Genomic DNA, 21742 nt, shown 5'->3' with positions numbered 1-21742 from the left:
GGAGACACAAAAGAGATGCACAGAGACACAGAGAGATGTAGAGAGACACACAGAAAGACCCAGAGAGAGACCCAGAGAGAGATGCAGAGATGCAGAGTGACACAGAGAGAGACACAGAGACAGAGAGAGACGAAGAGAGAGATGAAGAGAGAGACACAGAGAGACAAAGAGAGAAATGCAGAGAGACAGAGAGAGATGCAGAGAGAGACACTGCGACACAGACAGAGATATACAGAGAGACGCAGAGAAAGACACGGAGACGCAGAGAAAGACACAGAGACAGAGAGACAAAGAGAAAGACGCAAAGAGATGCAGAGAGAGATGAAGAGAGACGCAGAAAGAGAAGAAGAGAGAGAAGCAGGGAGATGCAGAGAGAGACGCACAGAGATGCAGAGAGATGCAGAAAGAGAAAGATGCAGAGACATGCAGAGAGACAGAGATGCACAGAAACGCAGAGAGAGACGCAGAAAGATGCAGAGACATGCAGAGAGAGATGCAGAGAAAGATGCAAAGAGACACAGAGACACAGTGACACAGAGAGTGAGAGAGACACAGATGCAGAGAGAGACAGAGAGACGCAAAGAGACACAGAGACATGCAGAGAGAGACGGAGAGAGTTGAGGGAGACACAAAAGAGATGCAGAGAGACACAGAGAGATGCAGAGAGATGTAGAGAGACACACAGAAAGACCCAGAGAGACCCAGAGAGAGATGCAGAGTGACACAGAGAGATGCAGAGAGAGACAGGGAGGCGCAGAGAGAGACGCACAGAGAGAGAGACAGGGGGAGATGCAGAAAGAGACATAGAAAGATGCAGATAGAGACCCAGAGAGAGATGCACAGAGATGCAGGGAGATGCAGAAGAGATACTGAGAGATGCAGAGAAAGACACAGAGAGCCGCAGTGAGATACAGAGAGAGACATACAGAGATGTAGAGTGATGTACAGAGATGCAGAGAGGTGCAGAGAGAAACACAGGAAGAGACTGAGGGAGACGCAGAGAGAGATGCAGTGAGACGCAGAAAGATGCAAAGGGAGACACAAAGAAAGAGAAATGCACAGAGATACAGAGAGAAATGCACAGAGATGCAGAGGGAGGCGCAGAGACACAGACGCAGAGAGAGACACACAGAGAAACAGAGACAAACGCAGAGAGATGCAGAGAGACACAGAGATGCAGAGACATGCAGAGAGAGATGCAGACATGCAGAGAGAAATGCAGAGAGACAGAGAGATGCAGAAAGAGACAGAGAGAGACAGAGAGAGACACAAAGACGTAGAGAGAGAGAGACAGAGAGATGCAGGGAGATGCAGAAAGAGACAGAGAGAGATGCAGAGAAAGACACAGAGACGCAGAGAGACAGACAGAGAGGCAAAGAGAGAGACACAGAGAGAGATGCAGAAGGAGACAAAGAGAGAGAAGCAGGGAGATGCAGAGAGACATAAAGGCACACAGAGAGCCGCAGAGAGAGATACACAGAGATGCAGAGAGATGCGGAAAGAGAAACAGAGAGACACAGAGACACCGAGACGCAGAGAGAGATGGACAGAGACGCAGAGAGAGACGCAGAAAGATGCAAAGACACGCAGAGAAAGACCCAGAGAGAGATGCACAGAGACGCAGAGACACGCAGGGGAAGACAGAGAGATGCAAAAAGAGACACAGGGAGACGCAGAGAGACATGCAGTGAGAGAGAGACGCAGAGAGACACACAGAGACACGCAGAGAGAGATGCGCAGAGAAACGCAGAGAGAGACGCAGGGAGAGACCCAGAGAGAGATGCAGAGAGACCCAGAGAGAGATGCAGAGAGAGACACAGAGAGACGCACAAACACACAGAGAGAAGTAGAGAGACACAGGGAAAGACTCAGAGAGATGCAGAGAGAGAGGCAGACAGACACAGAGAGACACCACGAGACAGAGAGAGACACAAAGAGAGAGGCAGAAAGAGATACACAGAGATTCAGAGAGAGAGACGCAGAGAGAGTTGCAAAAAAATTCAGAGAGACGCATAGAGAAATGGAGAAATGTAGAGTGACGCAGAGAGAGACAGAGAGACGCAGAGAGAGAGAGAGAGAGAGACACAAAGAGAGATGCAGAGAGAGACGCAGAAAGAGACGGTGAGAAGCAGAGAGATGCAGAGAGACGCAAAGGCATGCAGAGAGATGCAGAGAGAGGTGCACAGAGATGCAGAAAGAGAAACAGAGAGAGACACAGAGACACGCAGAGAGAGACACCGAGACACAGAGAGAGACGTACAGAGACACAGAGAGAGACGCAGAAAGATGCAGAGAGGGATGCAGAGAGATAGAGAGATGCAGAGAGAGACACAGAGAGAGAGATACACAGAGATGCAGACAGAGACACAGAGAGAGACACACAGAGAGACACACAGAGACACAGAGAGAGATGTGCAGAGAGACGCAGGGAGAGACACAGAGAGAGATGCAGAGAGACCCAGAGAGAGACGCAGAGAGAGACACAGAGACATATGCAGGGAGACACAGAGACGCACAGACACACAGAGAGACGCAGGGAAAGACTCAGAGAGATGCAGAGACACACAGAGAGACCCAGAGAGATACAGACAGAGATGCACAGAGACACAGAGAGCGATGCAGAGAGAGATGCAAAGAAATGCAGAGAGACGCAGAGAGAGATGCACAGAGACACAGAGAGACACAGACAGTGATGCACAGAGACTCAGAGAGAGATGCAGACAGATGAAGAGACACAGAGAGAGACGCAAAGAGACACAGAGAGAGATGCAGACAAGATGCAGAGAGATGCAGAGAGAGATGCAAAGAGACCCATAGAGAGATGGAAAAATGTAGAGCGACGGAGAGAGAGACAGAGAGATGCAGAGAGAGACACCGATAGATGCAGGGAAAGACACAGAGAGAGACACACAGAGACAGAGAGATATGGAAAGAGAAACAGGGAGAGACGCAGAGAGATGCAGAGAGACACAGAGACAGATGCAGAGAGAGACACAGAGAGAGGCAGAGAGAGACGCACAGAGACACGGAGAGAGAGACACTGAGATTCAGGAGAGACGTGCAGAGACACACAGACAGAGACAGGTACCCCTTTTCCACCAAATTAGTTCCAGGGCTGGTTCGGGGCCAGTGCTAGTGCTGGTTCACAACTCATTCAACTTGCGAGCCAGCTGAGAACCAGTTTGCTTTTCCATAGCTCGTGGTGCTAAGGGGAGCCACGTCATTACGTCGCTGTATACGTCAGTTACATCGCTGTATACGTCAGTTACGTCGCTGCGTTTGCATAAACCTTGGCGTGAATATCAAAGCAACAACAACACGGAGAAGAAGCAGCAGCAACAACAACAACAAAAATGGATGACTTCGCGTTTGTACAGCTGCTGCTTCTCATCGCTTAAAAATGGCGACCTTTCGCGGTCTTGCGATTGTTGTTGGTCTTAACAACTCCGCGGTTCTTTCCTATGGCCCAGCAAAGAGTTGGTGCTTGCCTGGAACCGATTTTTCTGGCCCCAGAGCCAGTTCTTTGTCCGTGGAAACAGAAAACCTGGTTCCAAACTAAGCACTGGCCCTGAACCAGCCCTGGAACTGCTTTGGTGGAAAAGGGGCATCAGAGATGCAGAGAGAGACGCAGAAAGACGCAGAGAGACACAGAGACAGAGAAAGACACACACAGAGAGACACAGAATGAGATGCACAGAGATGCAGAGACATGCAGAAAGAGATGCAGAGAGAGACGCACAGAGACTTAGAGAGAGATGCAGAGACACGCAGAGGGACACAGAGAGAGACAGAGAGAGAGACGCAGAGAGAGATGCACAGAGATGCAGAGATAGACAGAGACAGACGCACAGGGAGACGCAGAGAGAGACACGCAGAGAGACATACCGAGAGTCACAAGAAAAGACGCAGAGAGATGTAGAGAGAGACGCAGAGAGAGACACAGATAGATGCAGAGAGAGATGTAAAGACATGCAGAGAGAGATGCAGAGAGACAGACAGAGATGCAAAGAGAGACGCAGAATGAGATGCACATAGACGCAGGGAGAGACGCAGAGAAAGATGCAGAGACACGCAGAAAGAAATGCAGAGAGACACAGAGAGACACCCAGAGAGATGCAGAGAGAGATGCACAGAGATGCAGAAAGATGCAGATTGAGACACCGAGAAAGACGCAGAGAGAGACGCAGAGAGAAATGCAGACAGATGCAGAGAGAGAGAGGCAGAGAGAGATGCAGGGAGAGACACAGAGAGACACGCAGAGAGAGAGACATGCAGAGAGAGATGCAGAGAGACACAGAGAGACACAATGAGAAATGCAGAAAGATGCAGAGAGACACAGCACATGTGGATTTATACATGAATCATCCTTTCCAAATAAACAGACTGGAAATGCCTTCATGCACACAGAGAATCCACAGTGTGTGAGCTAGAACCTGTTCTTCTTGCTACTTTCTTGGCCATGTTCACATCTGCTCGTTCCTTTCTGATTTTACTTTTTGCACGTCTCACTGTACGTCTGCTTTGTTTACTAAACAGAACAAACAGTCACCTGATAATTCCAAGATCACATTAAATTAATTACTGTATAAAATTTACACTAACAATGGACTGCTTTCCATATAATAATTAATTATGATATTTTAATTCATTACAATATTTTTATAATGCAAAGATGAGTATTAAAACAGTGACCAGATGCGTCTAAAGCAGATGATGTTGCTGATATTCTGGGAGACGCTGCTCCGATGAGTGGATTCTCACCTTGTGGGTCACTATCCGAGTGTTTCGGACTTCCTCTGGTCCTCCTCTCTGCTCGCTTATTCCCGGGACTTCCTCCTCCTCCTCCCCCCGAGGCTGCAGTGCCATGGCTCTTGCCGTAGCCGTTGGGTGTGGCATTGCAGGCTGGGCCACTCTTGTAGCTGGACGATGGCGGGGTACTGACCTGGGACAGGCTCGGACGCTCAGTGGCGCGCTCCTTCGGCTTTTTGGGCTGCGGTTTGCAGTACTCCTCCCGGTTGAGGATCGTCGACATGTTGTACAGAGGAAAGATTTCTACAGCGGACACAAACACACAGCCGACATCACTACATCTCATTCTGACACCGCTGCCCCAAAGCATTCTGGGTAGAACTGTAGCAGAGGGGTGCCAACCTCATTTCTATTTCGGCCCTAGCTCCTTTCACTCTTCTTACAAATTCAATTATAGACAGCAAAATTATTTTTATTTGGAACACAGACATTAAATTAATTTTCTGGGTCGGATCAGAACCTTTACGGGGCCAAGTCCAGCCTGTAGGTTTTCTGTTTGACCCCCTGCTCTGGATCTAAACATCTCTCACAGCATTTCTTTCTATGTAGCTGATTCACCTTCAGGCCACTTCATTTCATAACATTTATAACATTTTATAACTTATTTAACAAAATTTACCTCCAGTACAGAAACTTGACTCCTGACTCAATAACTCACAGACAGAAATATTTAGTCATCATTACAGACGGTTTATGAAATTAAGATAAATATTAGAATAAATTATTCAATTGGTGCAGGAGTCTCACCCTCTGGGTAGATGTGGGGCAGGCGATGTTGGTAGTACTGGTGCGGGGGGACGTCCCCGGGGCTGGCGGGGGGGTAGTATGCCGTGTGAGAGGCGGGGATGAAGTGGGGGTGTGTCATGTACGGTGGGGGCAGGTGGTGTGTTGGTGAGAGAGCGGGAGAGTAACTGGGGGGGTAACATTCAGAGTGAGGTGTGACCACGACCCGCCGGACCCCTGTGTTGTCCTCCAGAACCTGAAAACACACACACACACTCATTTTTAAATGAAGTATGTAACGAGTGTGAGTGTGATGAGATTGTGTTTTATTCCTCTCATACCACAATCATCTGTCAAAGATTACAATTTTTAATTATTAAAGAACTTCATACTTTTTTATCCATTTATAGTTGCTTTTAACATTATGGAACATCACTGAAACGAGTTCGTTCCTGTTGTCACTGACATTATAGCAGCTATAAACAGTAATTCCCTCATCAGTCTCTCTTTATTCTCTTTCTTCACGTTAATAAGACAAAAAAAATGCAGCTTGTCATGAGCTGTTACTATAGAAACTATAGTATACTACTATAGTATACTACGGTACCATGTTAGAACGAGTGCATTAATATAAAACTGTGATTTGCAGCTGCACTACTGTCAGAGCTGCTGTTACAGAGAATTAATCAACACCTTCTGACCATCACAATGGCACTCATATCTGGATCAGATTTTAACCCCATGAACTTCGACCTGCAGTCCACATGCAGCATTTATTGGAAATATTCTTTCCTCCTTCAAGCACAGATTCAACAGATGAGACTACAATTAGCGGCACACTGACAAACCTGCCATTAAATGAGTTTCAGTAAAAATCAGTGAGAGTGTGTATGAGAGACATGCGGGGTTCACACGGGACCGGAAAAACAAACTGGTCCACACTGACATACAGATCGCCTCGGGGTTAAAAGGTGACGAGAGTTGATGTGTGTGTGTGTTTGTGTGTGTGTGTGTGTGTGCCAAAAACCTTCAGCTGAGTCCTGGGAGCTCTGATTAACTCAATAAAATTTTTTAAAACATTATTAAACACACATTCTCCACAGTAAGCTCGAGGTCATGAGGAGATTTTTTCAGTGCATTAGCATGTTTCCGTTTGTCAGTAAATCTGCTGAGAACACACAAACTACAAACATGGACACTCAGAACTACAGTCCCCAAGAACCACAGCACCCTCTGTCACCACAGCTGCCACCAGCGCTCGAAACTAACGGCGTCCCGACGTCCCGGGGACCATAAAAAATGTCATCAGGACACAAAATTATCATATCTGGGACAATCCCGGGACAATGGAAAAAAATAGATCTAGAAAAAAAGTTCTACATTAATATTATTTACAAAGCCGTAACACATACGTAGACATTCACCTAATTTGTCAATTTTAATTTTAAAACGTTAACAGCGAAAAATACATAGTAGCTACACTTTCGATGCACCTGCATCCGTAGGCTACAGAGCAGCGCATTCTGTTCTAGAATCTTCGGCCGGAGTCCGCATTATATGGACTTGGAATGGAATTGCTACCGCACACGCTGCGCCGACTCTTGCCAGAACAAAAATGCTTAAGTGGTTGAAGCGGACCGACCGCGGGGAAGAAACTGAAAGCCCAGACATAACGTCTCCGGGACCTTCAGGATCCAAAGTGTCATCGCCTGGTCTGCAGGCAACGCTAGCAACTGAATGAACTTAATGAACACTGTTAGACACGTTATAAAATACAACAGGAATGATGTGGATGATATTGACGGAAGATACCGTTCAACAGAATAAGTGAGTTTTCTTGGTGTCTTTCTAGTTCAGAAAGTTTAGTCAGTCAGCAGCACAACTAGGCTCGGACCTGCCACTATGCTGATGTTGCTAACATTTGCACCCACGTTTCAGCAGCGAAAGTTCATAAAAATGGATAACGGAAAGTTCATAAAAATGGATAACGGAAAGTTCATAAAATGGATAACGGAAAGTTTATAAAAATGGATAACGGTAATGGTGAAAATGATAAGTTGGCCTTATAAGTGCCAACAGATATTCAAGGTATAAGTAGATGAAATGAACATAAAAGGGGTCTTATTTTCAACTAAAGTGTACTGCAGATGTAGGGAGTTGAAACATTTTCTGAATGAGCTAGTTGGCCCCTTTAAATAAACGGGTATCTATTCATACAGTGAGATCGCCAAAGTTTAATAAACTGAAAATGCAATAACTGTAATTTTGAAGTAGATGATGTATAGGACATGTGTCGCTTGTGTCTTGTGACTTATTGTAAAAATGATATAAAGGGTTCAAAATCGCATAGTTACAAATATAATAGTAACTTCATATGATAATATTAACCACTGGTTATTTCAGAGAAGAAAAAAATGGGGACACTATTGCTTCCATTCGGGACAATACAACACAGAATTCGGGACCACTGGGGGACACAAAGAAAAAAAGTTAATTTCGAGCCCTGGCTGCCACGCATCTCTCTAATTAGCTCTTCCCCTACTTAAGCTACTCTCTCACACCACTCCAATGCAAAGTATCGTTCTGTTCCATCCAGTCCATACCAAGCCTTGTATTTTCTGTCTGCCTCTCGATTTTCTGACCTTTGCTTTCCGTATTTCGTTTACAACCTTTGTCTCACCTATACTACGTTGTTTGCCGATCGCCAGACCCTCGCTTGTTTCCTGACCTCGCTTCCAGTCTCTCGCTTTGGCTTCGTCTATAGTCTTCTTCCCCGCTCTCCTCTGCACATACATCCATGAGTGCCTGCACTCTGACAGGATACTTTGCCACCATGGATGAGGCGAAGCAGACTGCTCTGAACGCTCAGGGATGCTTCCTGGAAGAACATCAACAGATGCTAGCAGATCTCCCATATGACGCAACTAGCAACCGTGATTTCGCAGGCCCTCCTACCGTGCCCCGAGTCCATTCCTAGCCCCGCGCTACAGCTTCCTGCACCGGAGAGATTCGCTGGAGACACTCTTGACTGTAAAGGTTTTTTACTTTAAAGTTCCATGTATTTCACTACCATGCCCAACCTTTCCGATAAACACAAGATCACTAAGTTCCTTTCCTTCCTCATGGGCAAAGCACTACGCTGGGCAAGTGCTGTTTGGAACAAAAACTGTGAGCAGACAACTTCCTATGAACAGTTCCTCTCTATGTTTAAGAGAGTTTTTGACCATGAACCTGAAGGGATTGAAATAGGTGAAAGTCTGTTCACCATTTCGCAAGGTTCCCAAAGCGTGGCTGAGTATGCCCTCAACTTCAGAACATTAGCGGCAGCCAGTGGATGGAACGAACCCGCCTTGAAAGCTGTTTTCCGCCAAGGTCTGCGCCCCGCGATTCTTAGTGAACTAGCCTGCTGAGATGAACAACTCACACTCTTATCGATTTAGCCATTCGACTTGATCATCTGTTGGTCCACCGACCCTCCATTCAGGAAAGCGCAAAGCCGATCACTACTTCCGAGGACAGCTTGCCCATGGAAATCTCATGCACCGGGCTAACACGCTCTGAGTGCGAAAGAAGGAAAAGGGAGGGTTTGTGCTTCTACTGCAGGAGCTCCGAGCATCAGCTCGAACTACTGTCCCATTTGTCCATCAGCTCCAGCAAAAGGTTCTACACACACTGTGATTCTGGTGAGAGAATTTAAGTCCAAGTCTTTTAAGGTTCTTGTGATATTAAAGCTGACAGACTCCACACACATCCTTTGTGCTTTTATTGATTCAGGGACAGAGGGGAACTTTATCAGCTGCTCTGTCATGCAGAAATTCAACCTGCCCACAACCCCTCTGCAAAGCGCACTTAGCATTAGGACCATCGACGGAGGACCCATAGGAGATGGTTTTGTCACCACGTGGACCACACCAATTCATATCCAATTGGGAGTCCTACATTCTGAGCACATCTCCCTTTATGTCACCACCACTGTAAGTCACGATCTCATTCACGGCTATTCATGGTTTCAGCTTCACGATCTCTTGATATCATGGCAGAACAAGGAAATTCTTCAATGGTCTCCTATGTGTTTTCAGAACAGTATTTCTCATCCCCAAGTCAATCTTTCATCCACAACTGTGGCGAGTCCTGAACCAGACTCCCTGGACAGAGTTCCTGAATGTTACATGGACCTGCAGCAGGTCTTTAGCAAGGAAAAGGCTTGCGGGCTACCCCCACATTGACCCTATGACTGTGCTATTGACCTACTGCCAGGCATGTCACCACCACGGAGGCATATATATCCCCTGTCCCAGAAAGAACACGCCACTATGGAGGAGTACATTCAAGAAGACCTTAAAGGAACAGTCCACCGTATTTCCATAATGAAATATGCTCTTACCTGAATTGAGACAAGCTGCTCCGTACCTATCTGAGCTTTGCGCGACCTCCCAGTTAGTCAGACGCAGTCAGACGCGCTGTCACTCCTGTTAGCAATGTAGCTAGGCTCAGCATGGCCAACGGTATTTTTTGGGGCTGTAGTTAGATGTGACCAAACTCTTCCGCGTTTTTCCTGTTTACACAGGTTTATATGACCAATGATATGAAACAAATTCAGTTACACAAATTGAAACGTAGCGATTTTCTATGCTATGGAAAGTCCGCACTATAAGGACAGGCGTACTAATACCTTCTGCGCGCTTCGGCAGCGCATTGATATCTGAGCTCCGTATCAATGCGCTGCTGAAGCGCGCAGAAGGTGTTAGTACGCCTGTCATTATAGTGCGGACTTTCCATAGCATAGAAAATCGCTACGTTTCAATTTTTTTAACTGAACTTGTTTCATATCACTGGTCATATAAACCTATGTAAACAGGAAAAACGCGGAAGAGTTTGGTCACATCTAACTACAGCCCCAAAAAATACCGTTGGCCATACTGAGCCTAGCTACATTGCTAACAGGAGTGACAGCGCGTCTGACTGCGTCTGACTAACTGGGAGGTCGCGCAAAGCTCGGATAGGTACGGAGCAGCTCGTCTCAATTCAGGTAAGAGCATATTTCATTATGGAAATACGGTGGACTGTTCCTTTAAGAAGCCCTTCCAAATCTCCAGCTTCTGCAGCCTTCTTCTTTGTGGAGAAACGAGGCAGTGGACTTCGACCATGTATTGATTACAGAGGTAAGAACCAGGTATCCATTAAACATCCTTATCCCCTTCCTCTTTTTCCTGCGGCCCTAGAACAACTTAGATCAGCTAAGATCTTTTCAAAATTTGATTTACGCAGCGCGTATAATTTGATCAGGACCAAAAAGGGTGATGAATGGAAGACCGCTTTTAGCATGATCGCCAGCCATTTTGAGTACTGGGTCTTTCTATGGACTATGGTCTTTCTTCAGCACCTAGCGTGTTCCAATGACATGCTACAGGACATGCTAGGTAGATATGCAATCGCGTACATAGATGACATCCTGATCTACTCCCCAGATGAAGAAAGTCACCAGAAACACGTCAGAACGGTTCTTAAATGCCTGCTTGAGAATTACCTCTATGTCAAAGCCAAGAAATGTGAGTTTCATCAAGTTCGTATCTCCTTCCTAGGATACATTATTAGCACTGAAGGAGTTAGCATGGACTCCTCTAAGGTCTCCGCGGTTACATCCTGGCCCACACCTACCTCCATAAGGGAGCTTCAGCGTTTCTTGGGATTTGCGAACTTCTATCGTCGGTTCATTAGGGGCTTCAGTACAATAGCCACCTCCTTAACGAATTTGCTGAAGAAGGGACCAAAGCGCCTCCAGTGAAACCCCAGAACCGATGAAGCATTCCAACATCTCAAGCAGGCTTTCACCTCTACTCCGGTCCTCCAGCATCCAGATCCCACTAAACCTTTTACCCTAGAAGTGGATGCATCCGACATGGGAGTAGGGGTGATTCTGTCTCAGCGCTTTGGTGAGAAACAGAAACTACATCCCATAGCTTACTTCTCAAAAAAAACTCTCTTCTGCAGAGAGGAACTACGATGTCGGCAACAGAGAACTGCTCGCCATTAAACTAGCCCTTGAAGAGTGGCGGCATTGGCTAGAAGGGGCCACTCACCCTTTTGTTATTCTCACTGACCACAAGAATCTTGAATACCTCAAAAAAGCCAAGTGGCTAAACCCTCGCCAGGCCAGGTGGGCACTATTCTTCACGAGGTTCAATTTCACCATTTCATTCTGCCCCGGTTCCAAGAACACCAAGGCCGACGCCTTATCTTGAAGTTTTGGCTCCGCACACCAAGATTCTCTCAACCACCCCATTCTCCCATCTCAATGTTTTGTACAGTCCATCACCTGGGACCTAGACAGAGAGATAAGGAATTCTCAACCACATTCCTTATCCTGTCCAACCTTGGGAGTGACAAGGTTGGACAGGATAAGGAATGAGCACATCAGAGGGACAGCACATGTGGAGAGCTTGGGAATTAAGCTAAGAGAGGTGAGACTGAGATGGTATGGGCACATCCTGAGAAGAGATGCAGAGCATGTTGGAAGGAGAATGTTGAGGATGGAGCTGCCAGGCAAACGAAAACGAGGAAGGCCAAAGAGGAGATACATGGATGTGGTGAGAGAGGACATGAAAGTGGCAGGTGTGGTAGAGAAGGATGCTGAAGACAGGTAGCAATGGAGACGAAAGATCCGCTGTGGCAACCCCTAATCGGGAGCAGCCAAAAGCAGAAGAAGAAGAAGCTCTTCCCAATAATCTCCCACCTGGTCTATTCTACGTGCCCAAGCGGCTTCGAGGTCGACTAATCACATGGGCCCACTCGTCACCCGCCACAGGTCATCCTGGCAGTCAACGCACTCATCAAATGCTAAAGAATAAGTATTGGTGGGAGAACATACTTACTGAAATTAACCAGTTCATTGCATCTTGTTCTACTTGTGTACAGACTAAGGTTCCTAGAACCTGTCCCACCAGCAAATTGTGCCCCCTCCCCATTCCTCAGAGTACCTGGTCCCATATAGTGATTAACTTCATCACTGACCTCCCTCCATTGGAAGGAAACAATACCATTATTGTAATCACTGACCGCTTCTCGAAAGCCCTTAAGCTTATCCCCTTACCTGGCATCCCAATGGCATCCCAAACAGCAGAACTCCTCTTCCAGCATGTGTTTAAATACTATGGTATCTTAGAGGATATAGTCAGCGACCGGGGCTCTCAATTCATTTCTCGCTTTTGGACCTGCTTCATGGAGAGGTTAGGGGTATCAATGAGCCTTACATCCGGCTACCACTCTCAATCTAATGGTCAAGTTGAGACAGCCAACCAGGAAATCGGCCGCTTCCTGAGAATTTTCTGCACGCGCAACCAGGGGGACTGGGCACATTTTCTCCCATGGGCTGAGTATGCACAAAACTCCCTCAGACACTCTACAACACAGTTAACACCGTTTCAGTGCATACTCAGCTATCAACCACCCTTGTTCCCCTGGGATGATGTGCCAAGCCAGGTACAGGCTGTGGATGATTGGTTCGCATGCAGCCAAACAGTATGGGAGGAGGTTCGCCAACGTCTGGAAACAATCAATGCTAAGTATAAAGAATATGCGAACAAACACAGAGGAGATAATCCAGGCTTTTCCCCGGGTGACAGAGTATGGGTGGCCACAAGAAATCTCAGAGAGCCCAACACCTGACACCTGCAGAAAGCTCCAGCCACGTTACATTGGGCCATTCAAGGTACTGTGTCACATTAATTAAGTTTCTTACCGCTTAGAACTCCCCCCTCACAGCAGATTATCTCCCATGTTCCATGTATCAAACTTGAAACCAGCCATCCCGGGCCCTCTTGCCGAAAACACACCAGTTCAAGAACACCCAGAACACCTTTTAGAGGGTGAACCCATCTACCAGATAAATAAGATCCTCGACTCTAGACACAGAAGAGGGCAAGTCGAATACCTGGTAGATTGTGAAGGTTATGGACTTGAAGGACAAAGCTGGGTTTCCGCCAAGGACATTTTAGACCCTCTCCTCAGGCAAGAATTCCATGCCCTACACCCGCACAAACCAGCACCACGAGGTAGGACGCATGCTCAAAAGATTGTAGCTCCCAGAGGGAGCTCCTCGGGGAGGTTCTGTCAGTAAATCTGCTGAGAACACACAAACTACAAACATGGACACTCAGAACTACAATCCCCAAGAACCACAGCACCCTCTGTCACCAGAGTATTAATTACAGCTGCCACGCATCTCTCTAATTAGCTCTTCCCCGAATTAAGCCACTTTCTCACACCACTCCAATGCAAAGTATCGTTCCGTTCCATCCAGTCCATACCAAGCCTTGTATTTTCTGTCTGCCTCTCGATTTTCTGACCTTTGCTTGCCTTATTTCGTTTACGACCTTTGTCTCGCCTATACTACGTTGTTTGCCGATCGTCCGACCCTCGCTTGTTTCCTGACCTCGTTTCCAGTCTCTCGTTTTGGCTTCGTCTACAGTCTTCCCCGCTCTCCTCTGCACATACATCCGTAAGTGCCTGCACTCTGACACATTTATGTTTCTTCATCTCCGCTACTGTATAGCTACTACTATGTAGCTGTCCTGTGAGTTTACGGTTGTCCTATTGGTGGATTTTAGATGAGGTTCATAACAGCGCTCACACTCTGAGACTTTCATCACAGATTTCTCACTGACACTAACTTTATCATTGGTCACATTGGCACTAAAACATTATGTGTTGTAACACCACCAATCTCAACTCAGCATCATGCTGAATATCGTACAGAGTAACACTGGCGTTATACGATCTGCTGAGGAAGAACAGAAGCTTTACTCCGTTATGTTCACGTCTCACGCTCAACCTTTTCTGACCTTTTAGCTGAAATATCAGTGCTGCTGACCTTTACCTCACTGTAGCCTGACAAAGCCTTCATCAGCTCAGCTGTGTGTGTGTGTGTGTGTGTTGAAGCTGCTGTTCTATTTGCCTCTGAGGCTGACGTTATTGTGACTCGTTGCCGTTAGTGGATTTCTCTGGGTGTTACCTGGGAGATGTATCCTGGGGGCACGTGAATGGGTGGGATGGAGCCGTTCGGTGACATCATGGGAACTTCAGCGGGACCTGAGTGGAGAGGAAAAGGATACGTCAATCAAGGAGAAAAGATTGAATAGGTCCAATAGTAAAACAGCAATCTGTTTAAAGTCCTGCCCCTTGTAGAAAGCAGAGAAAAATAAGAGTATATTCACTCACATCATTTTACTGAGCTTCCGTCAAACAACTCAAACTAATCACCGTACCACAAACGTCAGGAAAAGCTACAGTGCAGGAAATTCCCCTGAATGTGTCATTGTTAATCTTCTATAAGGATCAAAAATTGTACATTTTTCACAGAACTCAAGAAGTAACTCAAACAGGCTGGGGAACATCTATGTTAGGCTCACTGCAAATACAAATGTATGAATATGCATTAATATGCAAATTAGAAAGCGCCCCCATGTCCTCTTGCCCTCCCTAACAGTCTCATATCACAAGCATTAGCTATCCTAGCTAGTTGGTTAGCTAACTGCTAATAAACTAGCTCACATTAGTCACATAGTGTCCTCATTTATTTAATCATTTATTCAACCTGTCTGAATATGTAACATTACCATGACAACCACCCTCTATTCATCAGTTTTGATGTAACTTTAAAGTAATGAGGCCACACCCTCTGTGTGTGTCTCCTAATCTGCCCTGGAGGTATACCTGTCCACCTGTCTACCTGTTCCCACCCGGCTGAGCCCATTTAGCGGGGCCGTATCGGATACAGTGACACCGGGTTAAACAAACACATCGCCTCATTGTGTTCAGCTTTTCATTCTGAAACACAGCCACCAGGTCTGAGGGGATCGGTGGAGTGGTGGAGGGGGAGGGAAGAGGAGGGGGGGTTACTGCTGCTGTATTTACCCTGAACACAAGCTCGGCTCTGTCACGACTCCCCCGGGACACGACCTCACTGAACCCCTTCACTGTCCGTATGCCACCACCACTACCACCGCCACCATCATCATCGTTGTTGTCATCGTACCGGATGGCTATAACTCACAGGGCTGTTTTTTTCTTTGGTGTACCCGTTTCTCTCATTGCAAGGCTGTGGTAACCATCCCAGCAGCTGCTAAAGCCATTTGTGAGCCCCTTCCTTGTGAGCGTGGCTGTGAGCAGATCAGTCATCGCCTGTAAATCACATGACTGCCTTGATGGACCTTACAGTTTCATCCCCATCGCATTACAGTGTCTCTGCCCCTCGGCCCTGGGGGTCCTAACGTGTCCCTCGGATTAAAGCCCCGCTTGTGCTCGCGTCCTCTCCGGGTGGAGACCAAGAGCCGTATGTACACAGCCATGTATGCGGTTTGAGCTCATAGACACGCCAGTGTGCTGCAGCTCCGGTTTAAAATAACAGCGTCACTCTAAAGGCACAACAAAATCCTTTCAGATTGTTCTCTGTGGTGCAGGTAACACTAGTGAGGAGCCCCCACCACCCCCGAGGTCCTGCTCCTGCTCCTGCACCGTGTCCTGGTCCTCCCCCAAACAGCTAAAGGGGTGTCTTCTGTATGAACAGAGGCCTTTCAGAGAGAGAGAACCGGCTCTCAACAGCTCCACACCAATACGCTGGGCAAACAGCAACATTCCTGCCATCTCAGAGGGAGGAGGGGAGCAAAGAGAGCATCCAGACAGCGAGATAGTGAGACACTCACATGGAGATATTTAGGAATACAAACAGAGACAGAAAGCAAGGCCAACAAAAGGAGCAGAGAGGACATTAGTGTATGAGAAAGACACGGGAGAGATGTGTAGCGTCCCATCCCACGAGCATGCAGCAGCACTGGGCCTCCTCGCCAGAACAAGCGGCTCTTTGTGCTCCCTCAGAGGAGCCCTTTTCTCCCTCTTCAAGGGCCCGAGGATCCCTCACACCATCCATTCAGCCCCGCAGGAGGCGAACGCTCACCACCGACACAGCACCATCGCCAACATGTGTGTGAGGGTTTTTTTCCCCACTATGGTGCCAGATGAACTCACACAGCACAGTTGATGAAGAAATGCATCTCAGTTGATCCTGCACTTTTACAAATGACTTTTTATTTTTGCATGAGCCGCACTCATGCACTGATCCGTACATGATCTGAACTCCTGCACATGGTGTGTGTGTATGTGTGTGTGTGTGTGTGTGTGTGTATATATATATATATATATATATATATCATGAAGTTGTTGTTTTTTTCCAGCACTTTCCATGTGGAAAATCAGCATACAGTAAAAAGTATACAGTACACACTGCTGGAAATAAATCCAACACCCTAAACTGTTTAATTCTGTATGCTGTGTGTTTTTGTCTGTAACTTTGCTTTTTCCAGCTAAATGAAGTAGAACTGATTCGTGGATCATCTCATGACACACACAAGCAAAATTCTGCACCGAATGATTTCAGTGGCATTCTTTCACTTGCGAAAGAAAGAATCAAGTATTTCTCCAGCCGTGAGATATCCAGTATTTATATGAACCTGGATATACAAGCCTGCGATCACAGAGAAGGAAAAAAGGAAAAGCAAAACACACACACAGAAACTGGAGGCTCATTTGTGAAAAGGTCCACTAGTTCAGCTGGGAAAAGCTGCAGTCGTTTGGCCAGACAGTGAGACGACAGACAAAAATGAGAAGGAGAGAGAGATGTTTTTGGAAGGAATGCATTACGTGGCTGTGAGAGTGAAGGGGGGCAGTTTTCAGCAAAATGCTTCAAAAACACCGTACGTCTGTACATTACAGGCAGGGCACATGTTTAGTGCTCTGTGTTCGTGTGTGTGTGTGTGTGAGCTGTAAATTATCCCTGCACCTGAAAACATTTACAGGTTTCTGACTTCCTGGAGGACAGTCTTTATGATTACAGCAGCAGTTAAAAATACACACAGTCATTTATTTAATTTCATTACACTTCTAATAATAGCACTGGAATATCGTCATCTTCGGGTTTATGTCTGTGTGCGATTGTGAAAGAGCTGAGTTTTGGAAAATAGAGTAGAATAAAAAAACTCCTACGTGAAAAACAGGAAGTGTTCATGCATAGCTTTCTGCAGTTTTAACTCATTTTCTGTTCTCCCCCACAAAGTGAAGACTTCCAAACGTTCATGCTGGAAATCCACAAGAGTGTGTGTGTGTGACGACCAACACTATGATTCCTCGCGTTCCCTCTGTCTCAAAGCAAAGAGCCACAGTACAGGATATAATTACATACAAGTGCAAGATGGAGATCATATTTTCCCTGTGCTGTATATATACTCTGTGTGTGCGTGTGTGTGTGTGTTTCAGCTATTTACCGCTCCATACTTCATTGTATACCACACTTGCTATAAACATCAGCCTGTCACTCAGACACAGAGCACTGGACCCCGAGCCTTGATGTGTTTAATAAACAGGCGGTGATGAGCAGCGTGAGTGTCACTGAGGCTGATTACAGTGACACAGACATGCAGCTGAGTTTTAGAGCTGATGGACAGCAAAGAGGAAAGGACTTGAGACACACTGAGATGCTCAGAGCTCTAAATATTTACTGCAGAAAGCCATGTTAACTCATTAAGCACTTCAGAGCCCCTTGAATGAAAACAGACACGCTGCAGTAATATCTACAGATCTGTTTCATACAGAGTGTGAACCAAGATAAAGAGCCATAAATGTGATTCCAGACTCTACAGAGGAGCGAGTCAACCCTATATCCTGTACATCACTCTCCTCGGAAGTGTGTGTGTGAGTCATTATTCATGTTTACACATAACACTGAAAAAGCAGTGTGTGATTTCAACATGTGCTTTAATCTCCATGTTTTTACACACACACACACACACACACACACCAGCATCAGGATTTGGGATGTTTCCACTGTAGAAACCCCACAGCACTTTTTTTTTTTCATTTCCGTGCTGCCAGATCAGGAATAACACACAAATCCAAACCGCAATGTATTCAGCAGACGCTCCAGAACATCTCCAGTCAAGTTTTCTTAAAAATACATGCTTTTATTGCAAGCAGTGATGCACCAAGTCTCACACAGTGGCGTGAAATAAAACAGAAACCTCCACTTTTACAGGACAGGAAGAAACTGGATGATGTGTCGATCTTAATAAGTCAGAGTGGAATATTATATATGGACATATGTATACACTATACAGTCAATATTATATGCAGCTGTGTGTGTTGAGTGATGATGATGATGATGATAAACTCCTGGAATTTAGTTGAAAATGTTAAAGCATGTAAAGATAAACATTTCACTGCCAAATAAAAGAGATGGAATATGAAAAATGAGGCAGATGTTCAGATCTTCGGATGTTCAGATGTTTGGATCTTTGGATGTTCAGATGTTCGGATGTTCAGATGTGATCTCTTCTGATATAAACTGAAGATACTTTGATGACAGTGTGGTCAGAGAGAACTGACGATTATGGAGAAAGGACAGAGAAGGATCTTCTGATGCTTTGTGAAGCATCAGGTATGATAAAGTTCACAGGATGACCCCTTCACCTGTACATCAGCACTGCTCTGTTCTTTCATGCTGTTCAGTTGTGCTACACTGCTTTTTATAAGGGATGCATGAGCTATCTCGAGCTTCAGTGATTTATATTAAAAATGATTATTAAAATAGTGTTCTTTATGGAACAGAGTCTTTCTGATACAGGAGGTTCTCTGCTTCTCACCTCATGTGTTATTTTAAATGAGCGACTTCATTTTAAAATTTCTGTCGAATCTAAATAAAAGTGTTTGTTTAAAGCTGGAACTGTTTCAGATTTCCCGACCCTGATATCCTGTCGTACCCTAAGACCCAGCACATGTTGCATCATGCTCAGGATCAGTACACGTCCAGCCTGAGGTCAGTGAGGTCCTGCTCTGCCTCGGGGAACACTTGGAAATTCCCAGCATGCTTTGAAGTGTTGGGTTTGAAACCGTGTCATAGAAAAATAAGAGATTCCTCACACTGCTTCACCTCAGCCAGCCTTGAGTTAGACGACACTGCTTCCATGGAAGGAACCTTTACCTTACCTTTACCTTTTCTGTATAAGGAGGAAACAGTGCTGAGTTTTAGGGCATTTTTTTTCACACATGATTCTGAGCGGGCGGCACGGTGGTGTAGTGGTTAGCGCTGTCGCCTCACAGCAAGAAGGTCCTGGGTTCGAGCCCCGGGGCCAGCGAGGGCCTTTCTGTGCGGAGTTTGCATGTTCTCCCCGTGTCCGCGTGGGTTTCCTCCGGGTGCTCCGGTTTCCCCCACAGTCCAAAGACATGCAGGTTAGGTTAACTGGTGACTCTAAATTGACTGTAGGTGTGAATGTGAGTGTGAATGGTTGTCTGTGTCTATGTGTCAGCCCTGTGATGACCTGGCGGCTTGTCCAGGGTGTACCCCGCCTTTCGCCCGTAGTCAGCTGGGATAGGCTCCAGCTTGCCTGCGACCCTGTAGAAGGATAAAGCGGCTAGAGATAATGCGATGAGATGAGATGATTCTGAGCTCGTTTGGAAAAGAAGTCTGGATTTTCACACAGATTTCTTCTGAACCACAAAACTAGCGGAAATCTTACACATCACTTCTGTACACATGATCAAAACGAAAGCTTACGAATGCATCCTTTTACTTTTCTCCTTAATGTCTGTCTGTCTGTCTGTCTGTCTGTCTGTCTGTCTATCTATCTATCTATCTATCTATCTATCTATCTACTGTATCTATCTATTCATTCCCTTTTAGCTCATTGCTGATCAACTGGTGGGCGGCACAGTGGTGTAATGGCCTCACAGCAAGAAAGTTCTGGGTTCGAGCCCAGAGGCCAACAGGGGCCTTTCTGTGCGGAGTTTGCATGTTCTCCCCGTGTCTGCGTGGGTTTCCTCTAGCTGCTCCGGTTTCCCCCACAGTCCAAAGACATGCAGGTTAGGTTAACTGGTGGCTCTAAATTGACCGTAGGTGTGAATGGTTGTTTGTCTCTCTGTGTCAGCCCTGCGATAATCTGGCCAGGATGTACCCTGCCTCTCGCCCATAGTCAGCTGGGATAGGCTGCAGCTCGCCTGCGACCCTGCACAGGATAAGCGGTTACGGATAATGGATGATCAACTGGTCAGATGATGCCTTTCAATCAAAGCTGAACAAAATATTTAAGATGCTTTCTTCACTCCAAAGCTGCAATTTAATCCATCACACACACTGTGAAATCTAAAAACAGGAAGTAACACAACATATTTAACAAATCAAACCTGAAAAACCACCAAAAGAAATGCATGATTGAGAAAGCCCTAATTTTCAGGACACTTTATCAGACAGGTGCAGAGCTTGTAATAAATGTCACTGCTTTGTCAGACATTCCATAGAAAAACCATTGAGATTATAAGTGTTTAGTAAAGTGCGTTTTCACATGGACTGCACAGCATGATTAGTAATATGTTTCCGTTTACACTTGTTTTTAAACAAGTCACAAATGTCACATTACAGGTCTATCTCAACAGTGGACTGTGTGGACTGTCTGGCGTGTGGCCTATGGACTGTCTGGACTGTCTGGACTATGGACTGTATGGACTATGGACTGTGGACTATATGGACTGTCTGGACTATGGACTGTCTGGACTGTGGACTGTTTGGACTGTATGGACTGTGGACTGTATGGACTCTGTGGACTGTCTGGACTGTCTGGCCTGTGTGGACTGTGTACTCTCTGGACTGTTTGGGCTGTGTGGACTGTCTGGACTGTGTGGATTGAGGACTGTCTGGACTGTGTGGACTGTGCAGACTGTGGACTGTCTGGACTGTGGACTGTTTGGACTATCTGGACTGTGTGGACTGTTTGGTCTGTGTGGACTGTATGGACTGTGCAGACTGTGGACTGTTTGGTCTGTGTGGACTGTCTGGACTGTGTGACCTGTGCAGACTGTGTGGACTGTGCAGACTGTCTGGATGTGAACTGTGTGGAATGTGGACTGTGTGGACTGTCTGATCAGGGCTGTGTCTCCCTGCTTGTATTGCTTTGTAAAGGTCTTTGTGCAGCCTTTGACGCCACTGATCATTCCATTCTCCTGGATAGACTAGAAAATGTTGTTGGTGTTAAGGAAACGGCCCTCTCCTGGCTCAGCTCTGATTTAAAGCTGTACTGCCTTTCAGATTTTTCAAGTTTAGGTCATTAGGAAAAGAATTTTCCCTGACACCCAATTATTTTTGTTTAGTGGACCGAAAGCTACTGAATTCAAA

The 21742-nt window shown here is 46.2% G+C and overlaps 1 protein-coding gene across 6 annotated transcripts in view; it reads right to left on the bottom strand.

The window, feature by feature from the left end:
- fndc3bb (fibronectin type III domain containing 3Bb) overlaps window positions 1-21742 on the bottom strand; it is a 102272-nt gene that overhangs the window by 52559 nt on the left and 27971 nt on the right. For all 6 annotated transcript variants that reach the window (XM_060899669.1, XM_060899668.1, XM_060899673.1 and 3 more), the window contains 3 exons: window positions 14543-14619; window positions 5557-5788; window positions 4762-5052 (listed from right to left, as the gene is read on the bottom strand). In XM_060899669.1, the coding sequence (XP_060755652.1) occupies window positions 4762-5052; window positions 5557-5788; window positions 14543-14619 (600 nt within the window). The remainder of the gene's footprint in view (window positions 1-4761; window positions 5053-5556; window positions 5789-14542; window positions 14620-21742) is intronic.

The sequence above is a fragment of the Neoarius graeffei genome, chromosome 19, assembly GCF_027579695.1.
Source record: "Neoarius graeffei isolate fNeoGra1 chromosome 19, fNeoGra1.pri, whole genome shotgun sequence".
NCBI lineage: Eukaryota > Metazoa > Chordata > Actinopteri > Siluriformes > Ariidae > Neoarius > Neoarius graeffei.
Note: the sequence above shows the minus strand (reverse complement) of the source record. Positions and strands in the feature narration are given on the sequence as shown.